Source organism: Channa argus, chromosome 10 (assembly GCF_033026475.1).
Source record: "Channa argus isolate prfri chromosome 10, Channa argus male v1.0, whole genome shotgun sequence".
In the NCBI taxonomy this organism is placed as follows: Eukaryota; Metazoa; Chordata; class Actinopteri; order Anabantiformes; family Channidae; genus Channa; species Channa argus.
Genome location: NC_090206.1, coordinates 8,866,699 through 8,893,590, shown reverse-complemented (window position 1 = coordinate 8,893,590; position 26,892 = coordinate 8,866,699). Strand labels below are relative to the sequence as shown.

The following is a 26,892-nucleotide window of genomic DNA, read 5'->3' as shown; positions in this document are numbered from 1 at the left end:
ACGACACATTCCGTGGCATTTATGCTGAAATGTAGGGTCTTAATTTGCTCCGACTGCCTAAGTATGCAAATTCTGCTCAACTTTTATAGCTTTTATCCAACTTCCTTTCTCTGGCTCATATGCTTGCCATCAGCATATTTCAGCATGCACCTATGGCTGTGTAGTACCATATGTCCTGAAATCTGTCTGCCTGTTTTAAGACTCAGACCCTGCCTTTTTCATCCTTTCTTTCCCTTTTAAGCCTAAAAAGCTGAGAAATTTTTGCACATGTTTAAACAATTTTTATTCTTGATGTAGGACAGGGACAACAATCAGAAATGACACGTTAGGCCAAGTACAATCAGGGAACATCAGCATTTTGGTTAATGTTTAGAGAAAGATGGCGATTTTGTTTTATGCAAATGAACATGTTGAAGTGACTTTTGATTTTTTTTCTCTAAGAAGCATGATCACAATCTATATCATATTTTAACTAAATGTTGTTACCGCACACACACAGTCATAGATCATCATAGATACATCATTTTTAGGAGACAGGGTTGAAAAAGGTGCTAAACTTGCCTTGCCTTTGTACTTCCTGTTCTGTATGAGTGGTGAGACCATTAATAGTATGGTCACTTCCTCTGTGAGCCAAGTCATCAGATAGCTTTGTCACCTCCACTCTGCTCCGATAATGTGTCTTCATATCATCTCTCTCACACAGGTCTACTCATACATATTAATTGGAAATCAAATTTAAGAAACTCTTCCATCCTCCATCACTTTTCCTGAGGTATTAATGGAAAGCCATTAACCTGGTAATGACCAGCATACTGTAATGGTCAATTAACTGGCATTACACATGCATTTATTCAATTTGTGTTGCACAGTTCAAACATCACAGCAAAGATGAAATGAGAGATATGCATATAATGTTGCTTTTATCAAAGGATGATGGTTGGTTTAATCTGTTTTGTCACTGTGTATGAGTGTAACTGACATATTAGTCCAGTGCTTTTCCCAAACCAAACACTATACTTTTCCTTCCTGCAGGGAGGAAGAAAATGATGCCATCTCACTGAGATTTGTCCCTAGTTGCTGTTGTCATCGCTTCAAACTGCCGGGTCATTACTGCACCACAAGCAGCTTGGCTTAATGTCTTTTGACTTAACACTAATGACTGACTCTGCATCTGTCCCTGCGGGGAGGAGAGCGGACGATTGCACTAAAAAAAGTCATGCTAACTCTTATTTGCAACAATTAAGTTGGCGATTCTCATTTTCTCAGTTTTCTTCAAGTGTTTCTATGAGGACATTTTGGCTTTTCATATGGCTGTTAACATAGAAATTATGTCCCATTAGTGGAGAGGAGAACAGAGGAGAGAATAGGTAGGGAATGGTATGGAATTGGAGGATAGGCAAGGATATAACAGAAAATGAGAGCAAAGGAAAAGAGAGGAAAAAGAGTAATTTGAAAAGGAAAAAAGAAGGAAAGAAATTAAATTTAAGGGAATAACAAGTAGTTGTTGGAAGGAAATAAGAGGACAGGGGAAGATAAAGAAGGAAATGAAAGAAACACAGAGTAGAGGAAAGGAAGGAAAGGAAGGATGAAAACCAGGGAGAAGGAGGGAATGAGAAATAAGCAAAAGCAGAGGAGAGAAGATGAGACCAGACTTCTCCAGCTTCATTTCTGTTCGCCTTTTCTCTGTACTGCTTTTCCCACTCTTCCATCTTTACTGTAAATCCCCTCTCGCTTTTCTCTCTCACCTTTTTTCCCATTCTATCTACAGTGTTGAATAACCCATGCATATTTAACAAAGCTGCATCTTCAAAGCTATGAACTTATTCATTAGCATTTGGAGTGCTAATGAAAGCACACAGAGTGCTAGCACCCTTGCTGTTTTCGTACAGCTCCACTCCACTTCACTCATCCAGCCCCACGCCACCCGCTGCATATTGCACTATCTGTGACACTTCTCATTGCCCCAACCTGTCTAAGCACCGTCAGTCTTCATATCGCTTTTCCCTTTTAGTGTTTTTAGCACAGAATTCAATTACAGAAAGAAGGACTGAAACATTAAATTAAGAATTGTGTGGAATAGGTTGCTAAACCCCACAGGGTTTCTCTTTCTGTCTCCATCATCCACCATCACCATCATCACTTCCACCGAAGGTTGATCTATATATTTCATCCCATCTTTCTTTCTCTTTTCTTCCTCTCTACTTGTTCTAACCCAGCCAAGGAGGAGGAGATGTGAGGATTTGAGTTCCCAGGGGTTATAAAGGTACATTGTTCATTCCTTCACATGCCCTTCTTCTCTCTTAGCCTCTTTTTACACACCCATAGTAGACAGGAAGCGACTGGATGCTCAGCTAATTGGACAGGAAACAATGTTCTCCTAGCCCATTCTCTCAGTGAATAAAGTGAAATGTGGGTGTCTTTTCTTACAGAGACCTGGCCCAAAAGCAGTGCACATCTTTGTTCCTTTTCAGCCAGTGGCCTCAATTTTGGTGTGTTTTCTCAATGACTCTCTCACACTGCCTGCTCCTAAAGAGAGAAGCATTTGAAGCCTAGGCTACAGACTCAAAAACGGGGGTGAATCTCCTTGCAGCCTCTGTGACTACAGATTAATCGCTCTCCTACACAAATACACAGAAGCCCATGCAGGTAGCCTGATTGACAGAGCGCAAGAGAGAGTCAGATAGTATACAGAAGCAATAAGGGAGGAACTGGGGGAAGAGATGAGAGGGGAGGGGGAGCAGGGGAGAGGAAGACAGACGGTGGAGATAGTGGGTGTTTTGGAGAAAAGAGGGGTCTGGAATGAGAGAGTTAATCTGCAGAGGAACAGATTGGCTTCCCATTCCTCCTTCCCTGTCCTTCAAAGCAAAGTACAAATTCAGCACTCTGAAACACTTGTGCTCTCTCACACACACACACACAACACACACACACCACAAAGCGAAAAGAAGTTCACGTGGTAAACACTCAGGCATGCAGATCATATTCAGAATGTGCACGTGCAAAACTCACGTTCTCACTAGCAAAGGTAAATCAGGCTGCACACTGTCCTCACTCTGTGGCTCTCCATTTTTGGCACTAGGACACTCGGGTGGCTGGAGAATGGGCTGGCCACTTGAAAGATATGGGTCAATAAAACACAGGAGACATTTTAGCTCAAAGGAAATTGATTTTTCGGCGGCCAGAATGTGCTGTGGCCTTCACAAAACTTCGCAGACCCATTTCTCGCGACTTTATGAGGATTGAGCAACATTTCGTTTCTTGTTAGTTTATTTTTTTTCTTACTGCTGCTGTTGTGGGCCCCTAAGCATCTCACAGTACATTAGTCAATATTCTGGACTCATCCCGATATTCAACAGCTCATTTTGTTTCAATGTACTTTAAATCAGGGCTATTTGTGCTCAGGGAATCTATTTACATTTTGCTTTTTCTTACTAAGCAATACATGAGTAGGTTCATTATTGATTATACTGTATGTCAAACACTTTTCTTTTGATTTGTTTTTGGGTTTTTTTGTCGGTGTAGATTCTATAATAAGTAAAAGTGAAATTTAAAGTAACAAAAGGGTTAAATCACTTTAATCTTTGCTGATTAAAAAATAAAATGTTTAAAGTTGAAAGAAATCAGACTTTATTTTGTATACTAAATAGCGTATAGTTGTATTTTTTCTTTAAATATATCAAAGTTATACTATCTTCTCCGTACTAGCCTCTGTTCTAGTGGAATCCTTCATGGACCCCCACAATCACCTGCTATACGAAACCTTTGTCATTCTGTTTTTACACAAAATGATTAAATTGACTGTGATCACACTGCACTACCATAAACTTACTTTTTCTATCAAGCCCTGATGAGGCACACAGTGTTTCTTAAAGGTCACTAACAGATATTAAATAATTGCTTCACAGTGGGGGAGCGGTTAGCGCTGCCGCCTCACAGCTAGAAGGTTGCAGCTTTACGCCCGAGCGGGCCGTGGCCTTTCTTTGTGGAGTTTGCATGTTCTCCCCGTGCTTACATGGGCTTCGTCTGGGTCCTCTGGCTTCCTCCCACAGTCCAAAAACATGCATGTTCGCTTAATTGGTGAATCTAAAATTGCCTGTAGGTTTGAATGTGATTGTGAATGGTTGTCTGTCTCTCTGTTGCCCTGAAATAGACTGGTGACCTATCCAGGGTGCACCTTGCCACTCGCCCCATGACAGATGGGATAAGATCTAGCCCCCCCTTTTCCACCCGAATAGGATAAGCGCTGACAGATTATGGATGGATGGATGGATAGATAATTACTGTTGATATGTATTACTGTTTGTATAATGTATAGCCAGCATGGTAACATACTGGTGAGAAAGTCTGTATATTTAGTAATTAGCTTTACTGCAAATGTCAGAGGTGTCTTGAATGAGGTTATGTTACTTGTAAAACAAAACCCACAGGTTAAGGTTTCACTTTGGCTCTCGATACTGTAGTTGTGGATTATTCCTATTCAAGATTGACTTAATAGTCGAAAGTGATTCAGAGAAAATGATGCATCATTGCATGTTAGTACCCAGTCAAACTGAACTCTTACTAATGTACAAAGTTTGAAACCAGCACAACACAGTGTGTGTATACCGTGTTTGTGAACTATGTGCCACATTAAGCACTGACAGCAATGGTGGTAGTTCAGATAAAATAACTACTCGGGGAGTGTTTGCTCTTATACTTAACCATGCTGTTTGTTGTCACAGTAACCAAGGATTATAACTTAAAATATGAAGCTAAAGCCAGCAGGCCGTTAAGAAATGAAAAAGAACTGAAACGGCTAGTCATGCAAAGCCTACCTACTTCTGAAGCTCACTGCTTAAGAAGGGGAAATGTTTTCTTCATGTTCCTCTGTTTTGCCCACTTGTAAATATATATTTTCAAGGTACAGTGTGCTTAACTTGTCTGGCCACTGCACCATACAGACTTATCAGACCTTTTCATTTTTTAATAAATATTTAAGAGAAATGTAGCATATGTATGTATGTTTATTCCCTCCTTAAAGCCTGTCACATAGAAGCAGACATCCAGCAGATAAAACACTATATGTGTGTGTGACCTGTGTTTGCTGACCCAGTAATAGTCAGTGTATGAACCTGTATTATTTACTCTTGCCTGCTCTGTGCAACCTGGACAACACAACAGCAGATCACTTATCCATCAGACTCAACACTAAATCATAACTCTCCATCCAAACAGCATTTCACCTGGGGGGGAATGCTTTCTAAGTGTTGCTGTAAACACTTCTGCCATGTGATCAAAGTAGAAAGATGTGTGCTGCAGAAGAGAGGCTTTGATGTTTAACAGACAGCACAAGTGATTTTTCTGTAGGTTGAAAGATGAAGCATTTAGTCTCCTTAGAGTAGGTAGTATATATTTTTGTAGTGAATTATCTAATGACAAGTTTATGCCAGTGATTGAGATGGTATAGGCTTGCGACTTGATGTAATGTATTCAGTTTTACTGTTTTATTGACTGCACTCACTCCCCTTTTCTCTTTCTTACATGACTTCCCAGCTGACCTTTCCATCTTTCTGGTCCTTTCTCACACTTTCTAAGAAGTGAGTTGGACCACATCAGGAAGCAATTGAAATCATTAAAACTGCTCATTTAATGAGCTCGTAGCACCCCGTGCAGCTGCAGCAGTTGTGCTGCTAACAAAAACACGCTCACACGCACGCACACACATATGCACATACAAACGTCCAAGTCGATTGGAGCAGCAGTGATTTCCCTGGGCAAATATGTGATGCATGGTTGCTTTCATGAGAGGGAGCTGTCAACTCCATCACCTGCAATGCATACTGCAAGACATGAGCCATGCTACTGAACCCTATGTGTGGGTGTGTGCGCGCGTGTGTGTTTGTTAGAGGAAGAAAGTGGAAAAAGTGGCAGAGAGTATCAGAAACTAGTTTTACTTTTAATTAATTTTTAATGAACATGTTTAAGACCCGAGTGGCTACTTCATCTTTACTTGTGTGATTGATCCCAGCTGTCCAACATCTCAATAATGTCAACAGTTTGAACAGTATATTCATATTTTACTTCTTCCTATGTTTGTCTGTATGGACGAGATACTACTATCATGTGCGGCCATTTTCAATTTTTGTCTGAAATGATTCTAATGAAAGCAGTTCACTAGTAAACAGCAACAGCAAGATTGACAGCTCAAGGTCCAGTTAATCATTTATTTTCCACTGGCTGTCGATGTAAGTGTGCCTGATCTCATTTGGGCTGACCCTGTTAGCCGTGCAGCTTGCTAATTTGTTTTAATTGATTCTAAATGCTTTTTATCAGAAGCAGAACATTCATATAAAGAGACAGCAGGCCTGAAATTCAGAATGATTGGTGAGACAACTATCTGTATGTTCCCCAAAACTCTTGTAATTGTACATTCATCTAAAATGTGTCCCCAACACTGTTAAGTCATGTGGAAACAAATTTGAAGATACAATGCTGTAGTTAAGCAAACAACATAATTTTCCCCTTGTTTATTGCAGTTTTCTTTGCAACAGCAGATGGTGGAGGGACTAAAAAGTTGTATGTAAATAACACCACCCTCTTCAGGAAAGTAATTAGGGGAAACAAGCAGTCTCATTTCTATAACATAAAAACCAAGGTTTCATAATTAATTATCATACATACAGTAAATCCTCTAAATTGCTGCAGACAAAACTTGAAATAGCTTTCATACAGGTCCATGTTTCATGAGGTCACATATCCCCAAACAGTAAAAGTAGAGAATCTGCTCTTGGAACGTCATTCATACATTAGGAACAACATTTCCTGTGTTTACTCCGGGGTGGCAGCGGTAAGACAACTCCTTTTTTTTCCTTTTCTTTTTTTTTTTTAACTCAAATAAAAACAATAATGATAAAAGTGAGTACTGTATTTAATTCCAGTTCCAAATTTCAAGCACTGGTGCGCAGTAACATAGTATTTTTATTCTGCAGGAGTTCTTTAAAAATGCTCTTATTTGGCATCTGCGGTAACCAAGGGACTTTTTCGCAAACCCAGATTTTAAAATGGATTGAAATATGATACATTGCTACAGGTTCCATTATTTAATTGAATACTTACCATACAATTACAGTTCAATAAATCTATCACATCTATCTTTTTCATGCTCCTCCTATGAACTTCAGTTCATAAGTCATGAGGTTATGATGTATATTGCAACGAAGCAGCAAAGTAATTACTGGGATAACAGCACTTCCAATCATGAATTAGTTACAACACTGACAGTGAATCTGCAGGATCTTAACTAATATATTAGACATACTCACGTTTTCATAGTGATATACTGACTTTACATTGAATTACTGTCATGACCTTTGATCCCATGACTGCTCCACCTTTTGCTCAAAGCTCACAATTAGTTCACAATGAGCTCCTAGAAAGAAAGAGAACAATAAAGGTTATTTCTATGGAAGATTCCCAAATAAATCTACATTTTAGGTTTGTCTGATTCATAATTTACTTCCTTTTCATGCATTGTTAGGCAGCCCTAGCTGTGAATATACTCTTTGTCATCTGTTACTTGTGTCTCTAAAGCCTGACAATGGATACAAAACCCTCCCTGAGTCTGGTCCTATTGTACAGCTCTATGTCCTCCATGAGTTTATAGGTATTCACAATATTTCCATTTCCCCAGAGGGGATTAATCATGATGCAGGCCATTATAATTTGTTCCCTGAAATTTGTCAAGTCTGTATGCGGCGATGCTCGATGTTCTGGAACCGCACAAGTATCGACTCCATCAATCAGTATTACCACGGTAACTTTGTGAGAGCTCCACTTCCCCCGCGGCCAGTGGAGGAGAAAGGCAATTATGTAGGTAGCATAACAGAGAGAGAGAGCGCTAGAGGCAGAACCAGAGAGAGAGAGAGACAGAACACCTGAATGCCAATAAAAAGATAGACAGTAAGAGAGCATGTTTATTCCCAATGCCACGTAATGTTTTTCTCATTGTACTGTATACCTGTTTGATAATTGGCACTATCTGATTAACTGTGCTCCCTGTGCATGAACAGCCTCCCTGGGCATATGAGGCTCAATGGAACAGATATTAACTGCAGCCATCTGCAATGCCATTGCCTAATTTGGTTATTGAAAACTGCTCTAAGGTCCAGAGAGAGAGCCTTAAAGCAGTATGCCAGTGTTTTTCTGTGGTCCTACTCCTGTTTATGTTTTCCTCCTCCTACAGGCAGCAGTTGATTTACACTATAAATATCAAACAAGAAAAGGAAGAGTAGAGATGCTCCTCCCCCTTTTTTCCTTTGCCAGGTAAAGCACTGATACACAGTAAATATTGTGTTGCTTTTATTTAGAAGCATTCCTTCCATCACTTTTTTTTCAAATAAGCAGACATCATTGGAACTGCAGGCACTTTTTATCTGAACCTGCATACAGCAATTTTAAAGTGATTTCCTTACCATGTGGGAATTAAAAGAAACAATGGCTATCTTAAAGTTTAAGTCTGATATTTTATAGTGCCACGGTTTCCACAGATTTCTAAAGAAGACCACAATTAACAATGAATTATGCTGTCTTTTTTAAATCTGGCCCATCTACTACTATAGCCAGTCAATTGTTCTCTAAAAGCCACCAAAGATATGGGTCAGTAGGTACCTGCTCCACATGGTAGTATGCTCAGTGGGTGATATTTTGTGATTCCATTTCATGTGGTTTAGGGACAATGTCTATTTTGAATAAAGTAACAGCACTGAAAAACAATACGAAGAACTGGTGTCCTTCATGTCAGCATCCTGGGCTTTGAATCAGCTGATGTGTGGCACTAGATGTGTACGCATCCTCAGACGCCCTTAAAAAAATCAAAATTGTACATTTTTGCTAAAATCCACAGCAGCCAACTGTTTTAGGGACTTATTTTTAAAAATTGTACACTTACATACCTTTAATAAATGGTTGATGTTTTTAACATAAAGCAATGGGAATAAAAGTTACAGACAGGCTGTGGATGATACAAATACCACACCACATATGTGGCAATTTATCAAATAGGAATTTTTAATTGTGTGGTAATCATGTAAATGCACATTGTTTTAGGAATGTAAACAATTGTGGTATGCTCTGAACTACTGATTAGGAAGCAACATAAAGGAGTACAGATATCCTCTTTGCCTCTAAAATGACATTTGAACAAACAAACAACTTATGATATTTTCAAAAGTCACAATCTTCTCCTGTTTCTAAAAGACCTCTCTGTGCAGACCTGCTAAATCAATTATGAGAGTGACTAATTAAGCCACATGTCAATAAATCACCCAAATTAAGGTACAGAGCAGAAATCCGACATGCACTGAGTCCAGGCTGGTCTGCTTCCAATTGATTCTGTGTTAATGCCAGGCATTTGTCCAAAGCTGCTGGTGTACTTCCACAGTGTCTGTCAGTCAGTCAACAAGTGCTGTAATCAAGTCTGCAGATAAAACAGGGTAACAAGCCAAAACAATCCAAATCTATTACTGATTCCTATGTGTGACATGAAGATTGATCACTGCTGTGCAACTGTTAGATCACATTGAGAGAGATGAGGAGACAATTTCCACACAGTTGCTTTATGAATTGTGATTTGCTGTGCTTCTTTTCTTTTGTTACAGATTGATGTGAAACAACAGCATGTTCAATTGGTATATTCTTCCCCAATTTTGATGCAGTTTAGCAAATGGACTGGAAAATTTCATTTGAATTGGTGAAATATCTTTCATAAAAATTCTTAGGTGTACTCAAAGATCAGACTAACAGTCCCTTTGTCACACATCGATTCCTAGCTACACAATGTCAACACAACAAATTACGAGTTACACCAACATGTAGGGAGATTCTTTGAAACAAAAACCAAAAAGAACTTCTAAAAAATGACTACAGACATGAAGGAGGTCATTTTTACTTAGCTTTTTCTTTGTAATTTTAAGGTAAAAAGTTATTTTAACCATAAATGTATATATTTCTGTTTCATTTTTTAAATTAATAATTACATTTCTCATGAATTTCAACATGAATCTAATTGTGATGTCACCTCAATGTCAATTCTCGTTTAGGCCTATATGAAGTATGTCATAAGGATCCATATGCAGAGTTTGCTCTGCTTTGGTTTTATTAGCAGTGGTGGCCGTTGAAGAGTGTAGTTGAGTGATTGGTCCATCTCCACTGCTGCTCCATGATGAAACAAATGCTATTGGCTGTCTCAACATGTTGATTTGAGCACGATTGGTTACTCTGGCTGCCATCCAGGAAACTGGCCAATGACAGCTTTGCGTGCCTCAGTCACGTTTGAAAATACGTCTGTTAAAGCGGGTTCACTCCATGGGGCAGTCACGCTGCTACTCGGTTGGCTCACTAGTTACCTGGATTATTTTACAACTAACCTGCCAAAAAATTGTTTGGAGCAAATCTGAGTTGTGGGATGTCATCAAAGAACACCAACTTGGAATGTGTGATTACTGAGATGAGAAGACAGAGGAGCACTTTGAAAATTGAAAAAGCTACCCCAGAGAGTAATGGCCATTAAAGAGTTTTATCATCAGATAACGGACACGTGGACCCTGCAGGAGGTAAATACCTCTGTGTGTGTGTGTGTGTGTGTGTGTGTGTGTGTGTGTGTGTGTGTGTGTGTGTGTGTTCAAGTAGTGCTTCATTATGTTATAAAGTGAGATGCTAACTGCGATTTGTGCAGTAGCACGATGCTAATATTAGCACATAGTTCAAAGTTACAGTTGGTTGCTAGCCTGTGTTTATATTGCCATTAGCTTAACAGTTAATGTTACCCAATCAGCTACCGTTAGCTTAAAGCTCAAATAAACATAAAATGATAAGTAAGAGAGCTTTGGAATGAGTATTTCCTGTTTCCTAAGCCAAATTAACCAAATCTGAATGTCTTTGCTGTAGGTGTGAGGCACAAACCTGTTATTCACGCATAACTGACTCATTTTTACATTCCTTTTTTTAACAGTGACAACTGCTAATGACAAGGGACAACAGGCACCCAACAGTGAGCCAGGTCCAATAATAGTATCAACTAGTAGTAGTTGGTATCAACTGCAGTATGTAAGATTTTAAGTCCATTTTGAAAGTAAATTGACTACTTTGTAAACTTTACATTTTACTGTATGGCTTAAATGATAATAAGTATATTTGGAAGACCTTTTCCCCAGTGGTGAGATATCAAAATGTCTCCTCATGGCAAAAATTTTTTTTTAAAGTCCTACTAATCAAAAACAAATTTTTTTGATTTTACATATTAATACAATGTAAAGTAAGGATTCTAAATTAATACATTGTCTGTTTTGACCCCACATATCATAAGTGTACAGTACAGAGGGCCCCCAGGTGTTGGGAATATTGTGGAAAGCAACTTGTTTAAAATATCATGCATTTCTCTCTATGCAGGCCATCTTTCAATCTTCAACTCAAATGTCTTCATTTTACAGCAAATACAAAGTCACTGGCTTTGCAGTCGCAGTAGTTTTGGAGGCGACTGTAAATGTGTTTGACACTGTGTCTATACCGAAAGCATTTTAACCGTGTGTCAGGTGTATCTCACACAAGCAACATGCTTACACACAACCTGCAGCATGTTTGCCTGTGTTTATTGATGTAGCCACAGTGATAGTGTAAAGAGCTTTGAGTGCTTCTAAAATGTGGATGACCTTCACTTTGTATTGGACTCTAACATATCCTTCGTAGACACACATGCAGCACGGAGACTACTGTTGCTCATGCTATACATTTTTCGTGTAGACAGCTTTAGAACGAATCGGTGTGTCCTTTACATGTTAAGTTTCCAATCCCACTTCAATTGAAACAATGAAAATCTTGTTGGTCAATTTGTTTTGTAGTTTTAAGTTCAGGATATCTCACAGCACTGTTGAAGCTTATGTTATGACAATTTGAAGATTTTTCTACTGTTTGTGTCCTTCAACATGACCAAGCCATGACATAATTGTAAGACATGTTTATTTTTGTTCCCGTGACAATGAGTTTTTGGTCCAGCAGCTCTGCTCCTGTTCTGAGAGTGGGCAGGGACAAATGACCTATTTCTTCTAGGTTGACTCTATTAAAATTTCAGCCATCACGTTGTAAATATAGACAAATAATGTATTTGTTTATCATTGGGCAATATGGGATTTAAGCCTATATATACTCAGCGTTCTACTTACTGGCAGTAGAATCTGTTGTCCCTGGAGAGCTTGGCTATGTATGACAGGTTGGCATTATGCTGCTAATCCACATCTACTCTTCATTATGTTTAACATATTTTGTTCTTTTGTCACCTCTGCAATGACATACTTTTTACAGTTTTGCCTCCAGCAGTATGACGTGCATAAGTCCTTGACAGCACAAGTGTGTTGGCTCAATTATAGGAATGACATGCTGTGGAGTTGTTCTTTTTTTCCCACCTCACTCAAACTGGAGTGGAACCAGCAGATTTTGACGGATTAGCCTCATTATACTCTTCACATAGATTTCTATTAAAAAGCCCCAGACAGGCACTCGCAGTGTGATCTATGAGGCAGACATCTTTAGGAACAAAAAGAAAGTGTATTTCCTCCTTTCTGTTTTGTAATCTGCCTGATGGTGATATTTTTAGCCTAGAACAACAAGTGATTGCCTCTATGATTGTTATTCCTCTACTTAGCACCATAGAATATATTTAACCATGGTTACTAATGCTATTCCAAGATCTATTTGCATTAATCAGGATTTTAGGGAAGATTGCATGGCACTCAGTACACTTGGGGCACCGGAGGCAAACACAAAGCAGACCCAAACACTAAAGTAAACACTATCAAAGAGGCTGTAAAAAACATGCATAAACCTAATGTGTTAGTGCACAGCGAAGAAACAAAAAAAAACGGAGGTATTGAAAAGGAAGCCTTCCAAATATTATGTGTTAGCTAACCCCTCATCATTTTGAACAAAAGCGAGGAAAATTGACCATTGTTCTTGTATATCTCAGGCAGCCATAATTCATAAATTAGATAACCTTTTACTTCCTACATTTCTGTTGCAAAAGTGTGTAAAGTACTGCAGTCAGAAGTAGTCATTTATATTTATATTTTTTTTAAATCAGAAATGGAAACACTGCTCAATTGGAAACACTGGAAATCTAATTCAGCGTAAGCTTCTAATCTTCCAAAATTTCATTTTCTGGGGGGAATGTGCTAATGCCTGCCTTTGTGTTGTGGAAACAATAAGTGGGAAAAGTGATTTTACCTAAAGAAAGTACCCTGTCTGGTTCTGATAAATGAGCTCATCCCTAATCCTAATTGTGTCAAAGGCAGGATTTACCACTTCATTTTCTAAACAAGCACTGGGGCATTGCACCTTTAGTAAGGTTTGCAATCAATCTCATGTGAATATTGCCAGAGTTAGTTAATTTTGCCCAGTGTACAATAGCACGGAGAACATGTATCTTTTTCTTTAGGAAATAATTGCCTGTAGCTGTCAGTAAATACATGGTTTAAATCATAACCCCCCTTATCAGCTGCTCCCCAGTCCTGCACTGTGTGAGAGGAAGAGAGAGCAAGAGTCCTCTTTTACATTAAGAATTCTCAAATTCTGTGTTAAGCCACGCCAGTCTAAAAACTGAATCATGGCAATTTTAAGCCCATTTTCCAGAGTGTGCTTTCTCCCTTCTAAAACTAAAATTGTTACTGGCATTTCAAATAGCCTTGTGCTTTCAGCTTCCAGTGATTGAGAATGGTTTTTCAGGTAGAAAACGACCTGCAGTAATCCTTCGGAGAGACGTTCCCATCCTGACATCCATGTATTGTTTTTATTTCTTAATCCTGTCTTAGTGACCAAGCAAATGTGTGAATGACCTGTAATTTTTCTCCTAAATGTGATCAAAGTGTAGAAATAGGAACAATATTTGGTCTTTGTATGTTGCCTGAATCATCCAAGTTTGTTGTTATGATAAATCCGCTCTGTAATGGTGTACACAGACATGTCAACCAATGACGAGTACACAAAGATAATGATTAACTTCTAATGATGTCCTTCCTTCCATTATCTGTGACCGCATTTCCTGCGGTTGTATAATAATGTGTTAATTTCCACTGCACAAATATACATGTGAATTGTATGTCTCAGTGTTGTGAAAACACATCAAGTCTTCATGACGTTGTACATCTCTATTATGAAGTCTATTTGGATGTAATTACAGTAAGTGCTCCTTTATGCTAGGAATGTCACATTAAATCCATCCTAATGAAAAGGGCCCTATTGAATGGAAGAAACTTCATCAGTGGATTGAGTTTGCCCTCTTTTGATTTGAATTGGACATAACCACGTTCACACCACCATGCTCCACCATAGAGCTATGGTCTGGTGAGGAGATGTGCTTCATGTTCACCAGAAATTGTGCATGGGATTTTCTGCCCAAGAGGGTAAATGTTGTCTTATCCGAACAGAAAATTCGTTTCTTTGTGCCCCAGAATGACCAGAGATCCCACTGCAGTTCACTACAGTCACTAGATGAACAAAATAAATCGTCAATATGTCTCATGCCACAAAACTTTCCAACGTCACTGTATAAACCTTTAAAACCCTATAAATGCTATTTTTGCTTTGAGAGAAATGTGCTTTGGGAAAGGCGAATAAAAAAATAAAAAATAAAACTACAGAATGAAATCGGATCGTCACTATCGTCTGGATAATGCTATGGATCCTTATTGGAGTGCATCAGACTGAATGGCCATCCTTGAAATCCAGTGCGTCTCCTCAGGGACCTGTGGGTGCGCTCTGAAGTAGCAGAGTAGAGTACGCTGCAAAAAATATTCGCCCTTCAAATTACTTCTTTAACTATTGAAGATGAAGGTGTAGCTTCTGTTTTCATTTTCCACAGTCCAGGAAGTCATGGGAGGTCATTTCACTTGTTTCTTGCGCTGATTGTTTGAACGACAGACATTGTGATGTAATTTCATTCATAAGCGACTGGCTGTATTCAGCCTTGTTGCTATGACACCTGTTTCTACACCGGTTTTAAAAGAGTCCAACACTTCTTCCAAGCAACAAACAAGTGGGGTCGTCTCGCCTCGTTGTGTAAAAGAAAATTTAAAATGTTATTTTAAAATGACTTTGAGACTCAGGAGCTTCTAAAGACGGACCTATTTTTTGCAGTGCGGCTAATGCTGAAGTCATTCTCCGTCTCGTACAACAGCAGCCAAGGACAAGAGAGCATCAGCAGAGAGAAGAGACAGAGGAGAGAGAAAGGTGCCTCCTCTCGCCATTGCGATAACTGCCTCGCTGCTGTAAATGCTGCTCTGACGGAGGGCGAAAGGAGCAGAGGAGACGCGTTGGATTTAACTTCACTCACGGACAAACATATGTTTGGATTTCGGCTCTTTTCCCTTCGCCAATGCAAAAGGAAATATGCAGCGAAGCTTCACCATCCTCTACACCAGTTTACTGGGGATGTGCTTGGGTTCAAGCTCAAGTTTCCCAAGTAACATTAATATAGGTGAGAATGGCGCATTAGACCTTTTGTCTCAGTGTCCACACCTCTTAATTCCAACTTCATGTGTCTTTTTGCGTGTGTGTGTTTTGCTGGTTTGTCCTCTGCTCCAGTGTGTCCAACATTAACTCCCGATTCTTTGCTGCTCAACAGGAGGATTGTTTCCAACCGAATCGCACGAATATGAGGTTTTTCGATTCGCCCTTTCGCACCACCAGGACATCCCCAAACTGGTGCCGCAGGTGGATATGGTCAAGATGGGGAACAGCTTCTCCATGACATACGCCTGTAAGTCTCACTGGAATCAGACTGCATGCGCTGCTATTTGCCCTATTGTGTCTGTTCTGTCACATTTTTTTCCCTGCGTCTCAATCTGTTGATCAACTTGGTAAAGAGCGTTTGGAACTCTGTGGCAAAGTGAAAGCTTGCGCAACCTGTTATATCACAGATTTATAGGCTCTGGCTACTGGAAGGACCGACGTGTGTTAGTAGGTGATTTTATTAACTGTTGCGTTGGAGCGCGGCGGACTTATTTGCCCTGCTCCCTTTTACATGGTTGCATTTTGTGCTCCGGAGAAGCCGCGGGGATTTTGAACCAACCCCCCTGCAACATCAAAAGAGATCCCACAGTCATTTAACATTAGGTTTTTAAAGCTGTGTGCATTTAAAAACGATCCCAGTGCGCATTTCTGTCTTTTAACCAAAGGTACAGCAAAAGGGGTAAAGCGAAGATCGGGGCTCTCAGGCGACGTGAACAAAGAGGGGAAACGACTGAGAGTGCATTTTTAATAAGCCACGGATGACAATCCGATTCTGTTTTTCTATGAGAACACGCACTATTCGCACACTCGCACGCAATAAATATTTTAACTTCGCGGAGGGTTTTTACGAGTATCTCAGAAATGTTCACATCAACGTACACCAACTTCTAACAGACAGATCTGAGAGTGTGTTCTGTTAATTTATGTAAAGATGTTGCCACATTTTAAATAAAAGCATGTGGCAAAATGATGTATGATTTATGGTCAACAAAGGGGGTTTTAAAAAAATCATTGAGTTCCTATTCAGAGCAGTAAGGATGCCATTGTCCTGTTCGTGATTTGGTGCCATTACACCAGCCAAGTAAAAACCTGAGCTTCACAGAAGAAATGCCAGTCTACTGTAAGTCCGTAGTACAATAGTCCTCGGTCACTCACACTTACTATAGTGAGGTCGCACACTTGCAGGAGATGCCCTCAGACAGCTTTGCCTTAGCAGCTGTGTGACATTGCCTCAGTGACAGACATTTGATTACTTCTGTCAGACACTGTTTCCACTTTTAAACATTCCTAGAATTTAGAAAGTGGTCTTTACCTTGTTTTCACTGATTTGCATGCAGACTCATATTAACAGAACAGAATTTGCGATTGTGATGCAGTTTTATAAGGACACAAAATATGTGTGTAACAACATTCTGACTTGGAAGTTAAATGTAATGTGATTGTTGCAGTTATTACATTCAGTTATGGCCTAAGAATTAGATTGGAAATAAAGCATTATATGCAACAGCACTCATGCTGGTTTATAGACATTCAGTACGGTCTGCCATCGAATGTTGGACACAATCATTAAAAGCAAATGTTCTCTCTTCTGCCAGGGCAGATATCCCTGCAGTTTTGTATTATTTAGCAGCATCTTGGGTGTCCATAAATCCACAAACTTTATGAAGTTGAACATTGACTTTACACTGTGTATTATTTTGGAGAGGAGACTTTTTAAAGAATATAATAAGGGCTTTTGAAAATATTTGGAAACTGGAACAGTCCCCAGCCGACACCCCAACCACCAGCTACCCCTGTTAGCCATTTAGGCCGGGGAGCCGGGCAGAGCTGTGTAATGAAATGTAAACACACCCAAGATTCCCTCATTAATGAGATGCTCCTCTGCTCAGAAGGGAATGTGATGTGCATATGAGGGTCAGGCTGCTGCTGAACATTTCCAGAAATCTTGATAGTGGATCAAACATGAAGTGTGTATCAGCAGGGAGTGGTGGGGTGGGAGGGAGTCGGGGGGGGGGGTTACATTAATGTTGTAGTCATGGCAGACACCCAGTAGAGAGGCGGCAGCAAACGTACTCGAGCCTACAATAAGCTTTTTATGAACAATAGGGGGATTTGGACTTCATTGACTAACATTCAACATGACGAAGCTTCTGTTCATTGCATTTTCTGTTCATTGATTTGACTGGTTTAAATCAGTTCTAAACTCCCTTTTAAATATAAAGCAAACGATAAAGACGGATCCTTTTTTTTTGCAACAGGCAACTTTAAAAACTCTCAATGATTGATCATCGCCTTCTGAATCTTTAGGTAACTACTTTAAATTGATTATTTGATCAATATCGCTTCCACTATTCTGGTTTTACTAGATCCAGTCACTGTCATCAGTACAAGATATCCTCAGATTTTTCCTCTATGCATCAGTCACCCCTCTCACTCTTCACACGATTGACATCTTTTCTCCATCGTGTCACATATATTGCTGCAGTCCATGGGTATGATGGTGGGCTGCAGTACAAGCGTGTCAAAAAGATTCACAGCGGAGGGAGACAGCAAAAATGAATATGACACCTCTTCCTGCTGTGTGTCACTCATTCTAAAAGCGTGTTTGGATGTGGAGGCTATAGGGATGTGTTTGTGAAGAGAAAAAAAAGAAGGGCTCCAGGCAGAGCTTGTTTATAATGAGTCAGATGAGAAAAGCAGCCTATTCCTGGGTTTATGTTTAGTATGTCTGTATGGAGGAGTGTGTGTGCATGTGTGTTTCTACATCTGGGTGCCTATTCTGGCATCTGTGTAGGACGTCTTGAGTGAGTGACAGTTCACCTCTGTAAGTATGTATGAATGTGAGAATGTGCCCAGGGGTTCACAAGTGTGAAGAGCAGCTAGTGAATGGGCCCTTGTGCACTGGGATGAATGGAGCTCCGGATGAGGGTGATACTCATTAGCTGGCTCTTATCACTAGCCACTTCCTCCAGAAACAAGCCCTCCCACCACACACACACACACACACACACACACACACACACACACACACACACACACTCATCGGCACCTGCCTAAAGAGCAGCAGAATAGTAGTGGGAGATTTGAGGGGAGGGCTGGGTGAACTAGGGCAAAGGTGAAAGAGAAAGCAAAGAGCAGAGAGAAGGAAACAATCATAGAAAGTAGCAACGATTGGTTAATGGTGAAATGGTTCATTTTATTTCCTGCCTGTGGATTCATCAGGGTCGTAATGACGATGGCAAGACTGCGGCCAGAATGTGAGACAGGGCACCAGAGCTAATTAGCATTTCTCTGTCTTCTTTCTTTTCACAGACCAAAGCCACGCTGTTTTATGAGATGATTTTAATTATTTTTGACAGTGTCTCTTTTTATGTTTCCTGAGATTAAATAAAACTGTCAGGGATGCTGTTTGTACATTTTATTAGTCAATGTTCAGTTACATATCTAGATTACCATAAATTCCTATTGACATTTATAATAAGAACCCTATTAAAAATTTAGCTTCATGTTAAAGCCTCAGCCAGCTACTATTGTTTCTCTTTGATATCCTGTGTGGTGAGTTTCAGAATTTAAGCTTTGGCTGTTTTCTATTTAGAGAACTTTGCACCCAGAAACAACATTTAACATTTGCAAAAAGTGGATATTTAAACTAATTGTAAATGTATCTTTACAAGTCAGTAACACAGATTTGATTTTGTGTCTAGTCCATTCATCCTGATAATGAGTCTTTTATTTGGACTAATTAGTGTTGATGGTAAAGACGATTTGACGATCACTGTGATGCAGGCAGCAGTGTTTCCCTGGGATATACTGGCAGCCATGATCAATGAACTGAAGACCGTATGGAGGCATAACCATCCAATCAATACGGCACAGATGATGGGGAGTGGGGGGTGGGGTGGGGTGGGGGAATGCTTTCTTCTGGGCAAACACAGAGGACAGATATGAATTACTTGCAGGAAGTCAAGTCTAGAGGGGGTCAAATGATGGTGTCTTGTGTTGCTAATTTAGGCTGGTAATGTCAGTGGTACCAATGGGATTTCCTGTCAATAATGTGGATACACCAGATATCTATTAAGTCTTAGAAGTATTTGTTAAGTTAAGGATACAATTTCAAGGTGCTAGACCATAGTCAGGTGTGCCACCGGAGCAGGATGTGACTTCACAGGTGTGAGGAAAATATCGAACAGTGCGATGCTGGTATACTTATAATGCTATAAAAATTTACCACAACCACTGTAACTAATGAGTTTCCACAAACAAACAGAAAATTGGTTGTTTTCAGATGACATAACGTGTGGATGCTTTGCGAGTATGCAGAACATCTTGTTCAATTCTCCATCAATGCTGGTTGATATTAAACAGATGAATTTACAGAGTGGTGTAGGCTCTGATGTTTTATTTTCTCAAAAAAGCTGTGACAGCCCAAGAAGCATGAGAGTCTCACATCTATTTAAAGAAGAAAATGGTAAAATATTGACCAAATTGACTTTCCAAGTCAAATATTGACCTTAATTTGTGTGTATTATACTTTCAGTTTTAGCTTAAATTAAATTATTTCAGGTCAGTGATTTTACAACATTTCTATCTTTTGACCCTTCAAAACAAACCAATCACTAGTAGGTCAACCAAAGAAAGACATTTTTCCCTGCTGTAGTCAAATTATTGTCTACAAAACTTATTCATAAATAAATCCAAAATAGTAGCAAATAGGAACTATACATACAAGATAAAGAACCTGTTTTTTTGTGTTTTTTATGTGCGTATTGAACGCAGTGTTTACTTGAAGCAAGTATTTCTCAGCAACCTAGTATCATGATGAAAGAGAAATGTGTGCGAACATGTGAGGTAGCTTTGTCAAATTCTCTGGTTACGTGCGCAGACAGACACACACACACACACACACACACACACACACACACACACACACACACACACACACACACACAATAGCAAACAAGAGACAGAGCTTGAGCAGATGCATTTAATGTATTATTCAGTGCAGCACTTTTAAATCTTTCACTCCACTGAGTTATAAGTATAAATATATAATAATAATCCCACAGAAAGAAAGAGATTTGAGTCTGTTAAGTGTTGTAATTCTAAAATATACTTAGCTTTCTAAAGTGTCTTCTGTTTTTTTTTTCTTTAAATAAAATATTGCCTCCTGGAGTCCTTTATTTCTGTCTATACACCTCTAAAGCTCTACTCTCTACCCCCTCTGGAGGCAAACTACACCCCAGAAACTAAGTCTCAGGTGGGGTATAAATGTTAAGTGTAAAAGGGGTGGGGTGAGGGTGGAGGTTAAGCTGCACTTTAGATGTGGCAGCTGGTGTCAGTAATACCTCGGGGTGTTGTATTTTATTGTGTAACTTCTTTGTCAGTAATTTAGGTACAGCTCTGTTGACTGACGTCCATAGGCCGTACATGTTCAAAGGGATTACCAAGTATTCAATGTGAAATTGAAAACGCAGATCACCGCTTCCCCCCTGTCTATTCGGGATGTGATAGTTATTTGTGGAGGAGAAAACAAAGAGAATGTTGGGAAAATAAAAGGAAACTGACTGTAGTTCTCTTGGGCTGGAGTGTGGCAGGTGCCCGTTTGATGAATGAGAAGTCTTGTATTTTTTTGTGCTCCAGAGCACCAGGGATAGAGAATGGCCCATAGCAATCAATGTAGATCAGCCAAAACTGCTCCCCAAGCAGCGGGGTGATAGTGTGGAGCAGAAGGGGGGAAGAGATTGGTTCTGTGCCTTGTGTGTGCTGGTGTTGATTTGCAAAATAAAAGGCAAAGTGAATGTACACATGAGGTATGAGTGGAGGAAAAGAGACACGGTCAGGAAGGGGACACTCTTATTGAATTCTTTGATATACCCATTTTCTAACTGTAACCTCAATGCCTGTCTTGGCCCTTGGGGTCTTGGGACAAATCGGTCTTCATCACACATACGCTCTGTCACTGCTAAACACACATCATCTGTGTCCAGTCTCTTTGTATTTGTTTTACTCTCTTTCTTTTCTAAGTCTCCTGTAAATTAATTTCTGTATTCATACAGGCTCGCCAAGTATTTAAAACAAATCTGTCATCTCTGGAGGTAATGGCAGCTGGGACGTGGAGGTCTGAGCCGAGACGTGTGGGGCTGGCAATTAGAAAACAATGCGTTTGGGGATGCAGAACTTGTGGTGTGGTGTGCAGACACAGGCGCCAGATGATGGCAGTTGTCATGTTTCTGCAGCAAAGACAGAAGCACAGTCCCTCTTTTGTTGTATGCTACATCTCAAAAGCCTCTGTGTGCTTTAATGAGGAACAAGAGCTACAGGCAAACAGTGCGACATAGTGCAACTGTTTATACAGTACATTGCTGTTGTCTTTCGCACAGCCATGCAGATGCTCCACATAAAAGTCTTGCCGTGACACGAGACCTGCAACTGTTGCTCAAAATTAGAGCACCAAACATGACAAAAACTACACTGACAATAAAAACAAACACGCCATAGCTCAATAGCAACTTGTAAAAAAGTTAATGCAACATTTATACTTGCACACATAAAGTCTGTGCAGGTTTATTAAGAAAGTCTTTAAACTTGAAGACATTTTCTACAGTGTTTCCCAATAAATTTGCATGCAGGTTGTGTGTTTGCCTCGTCTTGTGCTGTGTGTCCATCTCCATCGCTTCCTCTGTCAGAGAAGTAAGCGCGTGTGAGCAGGGCCATCCCTCTGCAGCTGTCGACATTAATACGCAGATGGGGAGATAATTGGGAAGGGGTAATTGTTAAGGAGATAATTGGAGTTTCCATACCCCCTGACAGGAGCTGGTCTGGGATGGGTTTCTGACCCAATGCCCAGGTAAGCATTTATCCAGCAGGTGACTGGGCTTCGCAGCAAACCAGATTGGAAACGCGGCGAGAAACAGCAAGGAGGAGAGATAATGCCATAGCGTGAGAGGGTGAGAGACGCAGGAAGAGAGAGAAAGAGATGTTCAGAGCCGAGGGGAGTGTTCTCACACCCTCGATTACCCATTTAATGAGGCAATGCTGTGCCATTGTTTTATTACTAAGAGGAAATAGAAGAAATCGAGGTTTCACTGTGTGGTCCCTGTGTTTCCCACTGCTAGCCTGGCATCTGCTCTCTTTGTTCGCAGCGGTGTGCCTATCATCTACTCTCACAGACACTAATGCTGCTGTTTCTTCTTCACTCCCGACCACCAACTTCACCTTCGGTTTGCCCTTACCTACATTTTCAAGACACATTCGCTTTTTGGATCGTCCTTATTAACCTCTCACTACCCCCGTTTCAACTAATGCAGTCTCTCGAGTATCCAATGCTCTCCGACATTAATCTAAGACCTGTTTAGCTGGTCAGCTGCTCTGATCAGTGCTATTCCCAGTGCTGGAACCTAAAGAGCTCAGTGTCTTCCTGCCTGCCTGCCGTCTTTCTTTTCTTTCTCATTTTATCTTTCACCTCACCTGTTCACCTCCTCCTGTTTCACCTCCTGTCTTCTCCCCTTTTCTCCATTGTTACCTATTTCTTTGCCACACACAGCAGTGACATAAACACAGTTTTATTGCTCTTGCACAGGCACTAAATCTCCCCTGAGCTTGAGGAGCTAAAGCTGTTTATACCAGGGAACAGTGAGCGCACCTCTCTGGAGCGCAACAATCCATGGGGTATGTGGATACTCTAGAGAGATGGGAAGACAGTGATGCAAAGCTCAGCCCCCTTCTTGAAACCTTTAAAATGTAATTTTCTTTTTTTTTTTCCTGCAGAATATACACAGGGAAGAAATAACCTCTTTGCGGTTAACTGACACATTATCTCTGGATGTATTTGTTATCATTGTTTCCTCCACAACACATTTGCAGGAGATCCCAGAGAAACCAGTTCTCACAGTAAAACCCTCCTACTCAGTGTATGCCTGCATACATTCATCCAGATCCATGTTGGTGCTGTGTTCTGGTCCCCTGGGTCCCTGTCCTCTACACAGAAGGAGATTGATTGCACTGTGTGAGTCATGCTGTGTTGGAGGACTCACAAAGTAGGCCTCCCCCACCCATCACCTGAGGGATTCTTCACAAGCACAAGCTGTGTGTGAGACTTGCTCTTGTCAAAACCAGTGAGACATTTATTTATTTTTTTACTTTGAGGGGTGTTGAAAGAGGTGGGTGTTTGATAGGTACATCAAGCGTGTGCAGCCTTCACGGGATCTGAATGCATGTATTTGTACAATGTGTATGAATCGAGTATCGACTTCATTTGCTCGGCCTCTCATTACCATAGCTGATTAGCTTTCTAGAAGATGGATGGGACCAGAGGGACCACAACATGTTCTCTGCTTTTATTACACACATCATCTGACAGTTATTAGCCATGGGTGGCTAAGTGGAGGATGATAGTGCACGTCTTCCAGTGTCTAGTGTCAGATATGTTTATATCCTCCCAAAGTGCTCTGTGGTTGCTTGAGTGACCCTTAACCTTTGGGGAGGTGGCGCATATTGCTGCCTGATGTGACAGCAACCTCTCTGCTCCTGTTGCCCCTCTCATAGTTCAGGATACCTTAAACTAAATATAGAAATGATGCAGTAGAATAACAATTCAAGTCACAAACAACATATAGGAACGGTGTTCCACCCCAAACAAACACCTGTTTTCTTTGCACTATTTATCTAGCACTAGTGATTGTTTGGGGGGCATGTTTTGCCTTTTATTACAGAGCCAACAGCAGCAATATGAAAGGAAATGAGGGGAAAGAGTGATGGAGAATGACGTGCAAAAAAGATCCCTGGCCAGATATAATCCAAGCTTGTTTCAGGTTATGATTTGTGCCTTAATCACTTAGGCCATGAGTTTCTATACCTGTAGTACTGTAGTTCCCTTTATCAGCCTTTGTACTGATTTCTTTATGGTCCCTTTTTTGCTGCTAGATTTGTAATGAAAGGTTTAGATATCAGTGCAATTTAATACACTAGTATTAAAATTGAGTGCATTATAATAGAAAAATGTGTTACTTGTATGATAGTGGTTGATTATTACCAAAGAGTCTGAATGTCTCCCATTGCCAAATACAATGATCACCCACAGCATTAATTCCACCTGGTGCTTTTAACATAATAATATGATATAATTTTACAAAAAAATTTTAACCTAATACATGCTTATGTATCATTATGGGTTAACCACCTGTCAGTACATAAATGGGGGGATGGGGGAGGGGCACCTTTACCAAATTTGAAGTTTGAAGTACTCCTTCAAATGGAGATTTTATTTAGGCCATGACTTGTACTTCTACTACGAGTATTGAGTTTGTGTACCTTTACCACCTCTGCACACAGTGTCACATTTTGCTCTCTATAACATTCACCAGTATTAATGTGACCGATCAGTATTTGCATTCCAAAATGTTTTTTAATATTTCAGTCTAGATCAAAGTGGTGCTACGCCACGAGCATATTAACAATGTCTGGTTCCAACATTCAAATGTGAGGATTTGATATTTAACTCCTTCATACAATATATCATTATAATTTAAATGTCTCTGGGCGTTGGACTATTTTTGACTACTGGAGTCATTGCCTCGGGCTACGGATTATTGTGACAGAGTTTTTTCAATAAAAACTTTTTGCTAAGATCCAACGGATTTCTTTGGAAATCCAAAGTAAAAAGTAAACAGAGTAGAACAATATATGATTAAGAGGTGCATTTGAATTAGATTAGAATTAGTCCTGTCTTGTGGTGTCACTTGACAGTCCACAGTACTGGGTGTCTTTCAAAAGAAAAGACCTTTATGTTTGACTGAAGAACCCTCCAATCAGTACACTCCCTCCAGCTGAACCCTCCCTGCATACTTTGGGCCCTGAACACTACATAGGATAATAGCATGCAATTCCCAGTGATGGAATATAGTAGAAAAAAGTATTTTTGTGTGTGGAGCCACAAAATGTACATATATAACATACTTATCAGTATATGTCCTCTACAAAGTGAATTATTAAATCTCCACATTGGTGCTGGTCTCCAGCCCAAATAAAATGGGAGGGTTATGGCAGGAAGGGCATCCGGCGTTAAAAACTCCAAATCAAAGTGCGGAACACATTCCGCTGTGGCGACCCCTGCATGGAATGGCTGAGAGCCGACACACAGAAAAAGCCTGTACTTATATTAATTCTTGCAAACTTAGTTTTGTTTTCATAAATGTGACATTTTTGTGTCTTTTTTTCAGTTAAATTCAACTGTACTGCTTTTTTTGACAGATAAAGATCAAATTTATGGGCTTTAATTAAACATCCATGCCCCTCATTTGTCATATTTATACACACATTCACCAACTTTATTAGTAATGTGATCATAATGTTAAACTCAGACTTTATTTGTACCAGTAAAGTACTAATGCTTTGGAAGCTCCGAGTGAGTTTGGACTTTAAACATCCATGACCGGTATAAAGGATGCAGCGTTACTTACTAACCCCCCTAGCAGCCCTCCCATCACCCACAACTTCAGATGCAAGAACAACTGTCACAAACACACCCTCTTTGTGCAGCCGGCACAGACACGTCTGTCATTTGATATTTGTCTCATGCTAAGCACAGGAACAGCTGCAGGGCACAGGAAACAGAGAACAGGGAAGACAGTAGCTGCATGAGTTGTTTCTGACAGCTCCTCCTGTTGTGCTAGCATCAGTTCCTTTAGGATTTTAGTTGTTTCCCCTCTTCTTTTGAAGCCCCAAACTCTTTTAAAAGCAGTAATGCCTGCACTCTAAGTCCAAGTCAGAGATTTATTCAAATGTCTGGACCCAAAATTCTCTGGCCACTCCAAAGGAAGATCAGCTTATCTATTCAGGAGACAGGTAAAAGAATTGGTAAAAATGCCAAGTCAGAAGACCGTTTCTGTGGACATTCCTGAATCTGTATCCATATGCTGAAAGATTCTGTTGACTTTATAACTTGTTGCTTGTTTTAAGTGTAAATAAAAAAGCAAAGCAATGGAACTGAGCTGTAAATCTTCCATTATTGTGGAATTTAGCTAAGGATTTAGCAGTTTTTCAAATTTGCTAATTCCTTCAGAATGCTAATTATAACAAAACATCCAAGCACTCAGAATTTCCATTCCATCTTCCAGAAGTCCTTTACCACCTTTAAGCCACTGTAATCCTTGCCAGAAAAACAGACCGTTGCCCGGGTAACCTTGCTCCTGCCGCCATAGCAGCTGTAACTGTGGTGAAAAGACTAAGAGTGCCAGGGTGGACAGGTGTTGCTGCGGTCTTCAGGATCACTTAAGGTCTATCAGCTCTCCCTCCAATGTCGTTACACATGTGGAGTAGTGCTAACAAGCAGTTCTCACAGAAAAATACTCGATATGCCGC

The 26,892-nt window shown here is 40.1% G+C and overlaps 1 protein-coding gene across 1 annotated transcript in view; it reads left to right on the top strand.

The window, feature by feature from the left end:
- Positions 1 to 14,876: 14,876 nt before the first annotated feature.
- The window catches only part of gria1a (glutamate receptor, ionotropic, AMPA 1a), a 64,925-nt gene continuing 52,909 nt past the window's right edge, over positions 14,877 to 26,892 (top strand). The window contains 2 exon segments of the mRNA XM_067518598.1: positions 14,877 to 15,499; positions 15,647 to 15,781. Coding sequence (XP_067374699.1) covers positions 15,412 to 15,499; positions 15,647 to 15,781 — 223 coding nt within the window. The 5' untranslated portion in view covers positions 14,877 to 15,411.